The following is an 8027-nucleotide window of genomic DNA, read 5'->3' as shown; positions in this document are numbered from 1 at the left end:
AACAGTGAATCGTGGATCCACCAACTATTCCTTCCAGAAGAAATTGAATAGAGAGTGAGGTAACTAGATCAAGGAATTTTATTTTTTTTATAATTTTTCCCTCAATTAAATATTCGAGAATTATGGTGGAGTAAGTGCGGAATAACCGTGAGAAATTTCGGAGGCGAAACTTGGGCCCATTTTCTTTAGCATTAAGAATATTTAAATTTGTCACATCAAAATTTGAAAATTTACAAAAATAACATATATAGACTTCAGCGTCTTCTAATATACACAAACATCTCGGGTTTGGGTAAGTTGTAAGCGGGTTTGGCTTTTTCTAATAAACCATTTAGAGAAAATTCAAACTCTCCCTAACAAGTGGGTATGGTATCTTAGTTCCTAGTTTTCCCTATAATATCTGTTTTCAAGGTATAAGTCTCATACTCTCATTCCATCTCAGAAAAAAGTACATCAAAATTGAGGGAAAAAATAATCATACAGCCATGCAACAATTAGAGATCATAATCTCAGCTATAGTAGTTGTCTTACTAGCAGTTCAATTTACCCTAAACTCTGCACATATAATCAAAAACAATCTAGGAACTAGTATACTTGATACCTTGATATACTTTGCCATTTGTTATCTCGAAACCAACCAAATATCTACTAAGAAATGGAGAACTTTGATGGTAGTTTTATCCCTGGGTTTAATCATACTGATATTTGCAAATCATTTCTATATCAGTCCATGGACATGGGCATTTGTAGCCCGCCTTATCAATGGTATCGACGTGGTGACCATGCAGCACTTTTTGATGATGAAATTTTCACATGATTGGAGGCGGCGCACGGTTCTATACACAGCAATCATAACAGATGTGGTTCTGATATTCCATAATCGTTTTGGTTCCGGACAATTTAATCAAATTTTCACGGTGATCGTATCAATTATAGTATATGTAATACTCACTATTTATCATGTAAAGCAAATCTGGGACCGAAGGAGGAAGATAGCAGCCATTGCATCACTTTTCCTTGCAACCTTGATGTTAGGTATTCTTCTCCGCTTCTACTGGTATAACAAGGAAAACTTATTTCTATCAATTGCTAGCATCATTGGTTGTTTCTCCCTTGTGCCATGGTTGTGGCTAATGTGTGCGCCACAAATAAAGGCATGGTGGCAAGTCTACAACAGGAAGGAAACCCAAGACGAGCAATACGATTTCCTCGAGATGGCCGGATTACCCGCTAGGTTCACAATCCAAGATCTTGAAACAGCAACAACAAACTTTCAAGCACCCATAGGTGAAGGTGCTTCTGGTGCAGTGTTCAAGGGGACACTAGCAGATGGTTCTACCATTGCGGTAAAGCGGATCAAATGGCAGCCTAGTGGTGAAACAGAATTTAGAACAGAGATGACAATTATCGCAAGTAGGCAACATGTCAATTTAGTGCGCCTTCTGGGGTTTTGCATCTCTACAAGAGGGGACCGCTACCTTATCTATCCGTTCCATGAAAACGGGTCTCTTGATGCATGGATTTTCAGTGACGATGGAAAGAGAAGCCGTTTAACATGGGCATTAAGGTATCGCATTGCAATTGATGTTGCCAAGGCACTTGCATATCTCCACCATGAATGCCATCATCGGATTTTGCATCTCGATGTCAAACCAGCAAATATTCTTCTCGATAGAGACTTCCGGGCCCTGCTATCAGATTTCGGTATCTCAAAATTAATTGGGAAGGATGAGAGTAGTGTCATGACCAGAGCAAGGGGAACGGTAATTATCAATTATTTATAAAATTAATGATTAATTGTTGTATTTTGGTGACTCAAAATGTTTTGTTTAGTTATGATTATTAATTTATATCTTTGGTTACATGTCAAACCTTATTTTTCTAAAACCAATTTATATCGAGTTATCCCAGTTTACTTTGTATATTTCAAAAACATCTTACAATATGAAACAGGTTGGATACCTAGCTCCTGAGATGCTGGTACCTAATGCTATCTCAACCAAGTCTGACGTCTATAGCTACGGAATGGTGCTTTTTGAGCTGGTCGGTGGGCGAAGGAACTTGATATTGGTGATGGATGGAGAGACTCAACAAAGACGGAACTCGTATTTCCCGAAAATCGTCAGAGAGAAAATGATGCAAGGTGAGTTAATGGAGGTAGTTGACCAGAGCTTGATCAAGAATGAAGAGATAAGAGAAGACGAAGTTACCATCTTAACTCGACTGGCTCTTTGGTGCATTCAAGAGAACCCAATTCTAAGACCTGGCATGACAGAGGTGGTTGAGATGCTGGAAGGTCGCACGCCGGTGCATGTGCCACCCGAAAGCTCAATGTTTGTGGTGAACTTTTTGGATGGGGATTCGAGTTCCGGTGCCTTTGCCCGAGCTAAGGAGGATGAGGCCACTATAATGTCGGCCAATACTTTGTCCATTTCCATTCAATCTGGTAGATAGAAAACAATTATATGCTAAGCCAAATGGTTCTTTTGAAGATCAGTTTTCCGAACCAGAACTCCTATTACAGCTGCACCAGCTTGGTTAGAACACAACCTTTTTGTGGGAAAAAAAAAACCTAGTACGTAGAGTTTCATTATTTTTTTATAAAAGCAAGTCAGTACCATAGGAGCACATATTCGCTTGTATATATATGTATAATTGTATATGTATATGTATATGTATAATTGTGTTTTCGTTTATTTTCATTTTAATTGAGGATGAAATTTCTCCAAAGAAATCCCTACAGAGTTATTCAAGAATAACTAAACACGGATAATACTTGTATTGCCAATGGTATATACAGACCTATAATATATATATATATATATATGAAAAAAAAGAGATTAAAAAGTCCGTTTCACATTAATGAAACAAAGTTAAATTACAAACAGTATGTGAACCAGAGTTATTCTTCCAAAATATAGCACCACAGCTGTGCTAAAAGCATGCATAACAAAACAGATAACCATATAAAAGGTTGTTCAATGTATCACCAAAAGTTGGCAAGGTAAATTAGAACTAATATAAGCCTCTCATTTGAGGGGTATTGTCAGGTTGCCAAATGGGATCTGCTGCAGTTATCATCCAGATGTGAGTGCTCGTCTGGCTCCTCTGAGCCGGCTAGTTCGGGTATGTCCAGCTCTCCTTCCTCCTCTCTTGGTGCCAGAGTGTTGAGTGGCATGGCATTTATGGTCCCTAGTAACCAAAGGGCTGCAACATTCTTTACCCGTTTGCTCACATTATCTGTCCAATAAGCAACTAAAGAGATGATCAGTAAAATTATATTTTTAGCAGATTTAGAAGATGCTTGTTTAAAACAAATGTCGATATCTGACATGTGTCGAACTGTTGCATATAATCCTAACTTTTTCCTAACCAGAACATATTTGCTTTGTTTTGGGGCAATTAAGGAACAAGTCGTTGAGCTTACCAGCCCGCGAGTTAAGCCCATTCGAGTGGTCCATATGAGACTCAAACCGACTGCCCGGCCTGCGAGGAAAGTCCAGCCGAATGCCCGTACAAGACCCTACCGAGCTATTTGCCTATAAATACCTCAAAGTTCACTGAGTTTGGGGATCACAAACTCAGCAATACACGGTACATAAAGGATAGAGTAATGTACCTACCGGTTCTGCACTCCGTTTTATCTGAACATGTAATAAATACACAACTAACTCGTACAGACTAAATCCTTTCGGTTACGACGTGCTTAGACCTGCTACGCCTTAATCTCTCCGGAGTTGGAACGTATCACAATCTACTGTATGAAATAAACCCACATCCTTGGCTCCTGGGGGGAGCTTGTTTATATTTCGTTTCTGTAAAAGCTTTGTAATTAAACCTTTTTTAATCAATATATCCGTTGACAGTAATTGTAGCCAACCATTAAAAAAGAAATAAACCCACATCTAATATCAACCATGCTGAAAACAGATGGTGCACCAACACCGAGTTGTCCAGTAAGACAGACAGGAGGTACAAAAAGGGCCGGGCTGGTTAGTGGATTACCCAGCAGAGAGCTCGATGCCTGGCGGGCTTTTGGAGCATGACTCTGGCCCAAAAGAAAAAAGAAAAAACAAAAAACAAAATGAGAGCCCAAAAATGATAACTTTCCCAATTCATAATTTATATCTATTGAGAATGTCGGCTGTTCAAGTGTAGAGATTTGAAAGTTCAGAATATCAAAAGAATACCTTTTCCCGTCTCCTGAACTCATGGTTCTGAAACTCGGAATTAGAATCGGAATCAGATACTTGACCGTGAAATCATAATCAAATGAATCGGTCAGAATCGGAAGAATCGGATCAGAAACTCGGATTTTTTTTGACAAAAGTTTGTTTTGTAGTCAAAATATAGGAAAAATTGATAAAAAAAAATAATTTGTAAGAAAACTATGTTAAGATAAAATATTACATTCAAATAATCTACTAATTATATAATGTATTACAAATAGAACACACTTTTATTGCCAGAAGCTATGCCGAGTTGGCTGAATAATCTCATCGTTTTCTGTATTAAAATACGAATGAGAATATTGTTGTACAGAGCCAAAAAATAAAAATATTAATGTAGTGTCAAATGAAGAATTACTAACATTCTCATATCCAACATATGAATTGTGCATGCTAAAACATTCTTGATTACTACTTAAATTACTAGCATCCACACGTCACTTATTCCATCTCTTTTTTTTTTTAAATGTAAAAAAAATTCCTTAAGTCCGACAAAAAATTTACTTTTTCATTTCTTCTCTCTTGAACCATCACAATTTACTGGCGATTCCCTGACGGGTCCTTTAAAGATAACATATTGCTTGTGTATTATATTATTTTAACAATATTTGATAATAAATTAAAATAAAATAAATAAAAGTAAAAAGTAAAATATAAATCTATAGATATGCTATTAAACATACTTATAGGTTAATAATCAAAATTCAAACAAAATCAGATATTGTTTAATGATGTATCAAGAATCGTTCATTTCAAAAGTCACAAGAGAGGAGCCCACATATCTCTCCTTTACGCGTTGCTCTTACTTCTTCTTCTTCACCCGTTCTCATTTACGCTGCCCCTGCTCCTTTACGCATTGACTGACCCACTCATATCTCTTTCTTCTTCTTCACCCGTTCGCCCTTGCCTCTGCTAGTTACTTGGCAAAACCAAATTGAAAAAAAATAAAATGCAAAATCGGTGAGACAATCAACCCAAAATGTGAGAATCTGTCTGGAATCAGTGTAGACTTGCTTCACTCGGCCGATTCATCACTTTTCAACCAAGATTTTCAAAGAAAACTTGCTCGCCGTGTAAGTTGGTTTAAAACTCGGTATAACTCGGCTTGACTCGGCCGGAAAATCGGCCGAGTCAAGCACTGTTCATCCAATTTTTGCTGAGAAACTCGCATAGGCACGAGACTCGGATAAAACTCGACCTGGTCCCGTCCGATTCCGAGTTAACTCGGCCAAGTTGTCTTGAAATCGGCTGTTTTTTCGAACCATGCCTGGACTCCTCTAGGCTCTAGCGATTTGCTACAGAAGATCAAGCAAAGGGGCATATTTGTAAAATATATATTGATATGTTTTGTTACAATTTCCTATCGTTATATATATTACAAAATATCTAGCTCAGTTACCGTTTTGTTACAGTTTCTACTGTATCTAGTTTCTGTACTTGTGTACACTGTACAGTGCATTGATATTATTGTCTAAAAAAAATCCTAACCGCTTGATCAATGATGAAAGATTGAGATCAAATCCCTTCTAGATCTTTATTCTTTTCAATACAGTTGCTCTCACTTATGAGTGCGAGTCACTCTCTCTCATTCCCCTCTTCTCATTTTTCTCTTCCCTTGAAACTTTGACGCAGCTATATGAATATAAGTGTACCCAATTAAAAGGAGACAGTATCATCATTCCATTCCCCTCTTCTCTTCGAACTTTGACTGCATCTACTGTGTGCCTCGAGGTCAATTGGCCCCTATCTCGTCAGCTCATGCTCTTTATCTGCCAACAGCTGTCTCGGAAGGCTTAGAATAAACAAGAGCAATTGATTCTACAGTGCTGAGAAGTCGGTAAATAATATGAGTGTACCCAATTTCAAGGTGCGGATAGTGGTTTGTTAACAGGTAGGGTACGGGTACCTCGGGTATACCCGTGTCGGGTAGTCGGGTAGAGCGGGTACGGGTAGGACGGGTAGTCGGGTAGACGGGTACGGGTAGGTCGGGTAGGTTTTTAAAAGAGTGTACCCTACCCGTTTCAAACCCGTGCCCGTCTCGAGTAACGGGTACGGGTAGTCGGGTAGGGCGGGTAGGGTACGGGTATTATTTTTATTTTTGGTTTTTTTCATTTTTAATACTGTTTTTTAGTTTTTTTTCTGTTTTTAATATTATTTTTTTCGGCGGCAAAATAATTTTGAATTTTGAATTTAAAAAAAACGGGTAAACGGGTAAAGGTACACGGGTAAAAGGGTAAAGTAGGTCGGGTAAACGGGTGCGGGTACAGGTAAAACGGGTGCGGGTAGACGGGTTTCGGGTACAGGTAAAACGGGTACGGGTTGGGCGGGTTTTTTCCCGAATCATTGAGTCCGGTCCGTCTCAAACCCGTACCCGTGTACCCGCCTATACCCGGGCACGGGTACAGGTACCTCGGGTAACGGGTACAGGTCGGGTAAAACGGATCATACCCGTTCGGGTAAAAGCAAACCACTAGGTGCCGATCGTCATTCCCCACGCAAAAAGGGAAAAAATAAATAGGCAAAGGCTTCTATGAACATAAGGACCTATTTGTAAAATGAATATATTTTTTTTTAAGTTTAAAGAGTCAATCCGAACCATTCATCTTGTTCTCCATACTAATATGTGCTTGGAGACCAAATTTTATATTTTTATGAATTTTTTTACTATTTATTAAGATGGGTACAAAAAATATCAAATTCAGACCATTGAATTTTGTACCCATCTTAATAAATAGTAAAAAAATTCAGAAAAATGTAAAATTTGGTCTCCAAGCACATTAATATGGAGAACAAGATGAACGGTTCGGATCGACTCTTTGAACTTTGAAAATAAAAATATGTTCATTTTACAAATAGGTCCTTATGTCCATAGAAGCATCACTAAAATAAATATCGTATCGGATGCTTGATAAAAAAAATGTTTTAACTTGTACTTTTGACTTGTAATTTCTGATGCTTTAACCTATAATTATAATTACCAATCATAATTCAAAAAATTTATTTCTAATGAAAATCAGAGAGAGACAAAATATGATGAAAAGATGTATTTTATTGCTTTTTTTTTTCTAATTTCCTACAAGCTCTCTGTACATGATATTTATAGCCTAATTCTACTAGCCGTTTGGGCTGTTTCCTAAAATACAATTGCTGGATACTTTGCCTATTTACACCCTAATTACATGCTAGGTACCAAGTATAGCTTTGACAGCTGTATCATGGATGCTAGCTGTTATTTGTTCCTATTTACAGTCCATGATGGATATTCTAAAGATATCATTTCTATTTTTCAACACTTCCCCTCAAGTGGGATTCGAATAAATTTATTGAACCCAACTTGCCGAGTATGTTCAGATAGCTAGCCTTGTCAAGTGCCTTGGTGAAAATATCTGCCAATTGCTCTTTACTTCTGACAAATGGAGTTTCTATTTCCCCCGACTGCACTTTTTATTTGACAAAGTGATAGTCTACCTCTATATGTTTTGTCCTCTCGTGGAAGACTAGATTGGATGCAATATGTCGTGCAGCTTGATTATCACAGTATATTTTCATGGTTCTTTTGTGCTCTATCTTCATATCACTGAGTAACTGCTTAATCCAGATAAGCTCACTTGCGGTGGATGTCATGGCTCGATATTCTGCTTCTGCACTTGATCTAGCCACAACATTATGCTTCTTGCTTTTTCAGGTGGCCAAATTGCTACCTATAAAGCTACAAAAAGCCAGTGGTTGATTTTCTGTCATAGCTTCCGGCCTAATCTGCATCAGAAAAACCAACCACATTATTAGAATTATTTTTTC

General features: G+C 37.8%; 1 protein-coding gene across 1 annotated transcript; it reads left to right on the top strand.

Moving 5' to 3' along the window:
- Nucleotides 1-449: 449 nt before the first annotated feature.
- LOC144549662 (putative receptor-like protein kinase At5g20050) lies at nt 450-2709 on the top strand. Its single transcript, XM_078298433.1, has 2 exons — nt 450-1763; nt 1954-2709. Exons 1-2 carry the CDS (start codon nt 486-488, stop codon nt 2452-2454), a joined length of 1779 nt encoding a protein of 592 aa, XP_078154559.1. The 5' UTR covers nt 450-485; the 3' UTR covers nt 2455-2709.
- The last annotated feature ends 5318 nt before the right edge of the window (nt 2710-8027 follow it).

The sequence above is a fragment of the Carex rostrata genome, chromosome 35 (assembly GCF_964058835.1).
Source record: "Carex rostrata chromosome 35, lpCarRost1.2, whole genome shotgun sequence".
NCBI classification, from domain to species: Eukaryota; Viridiplantae; Streptophyta; class Magnoliopsida; order Poales; family Cyperaceae; genus Carex; species Carex rostrata.
This window is presented reverse-complemented; position numbering and strand designations above follow the sequence as displayed.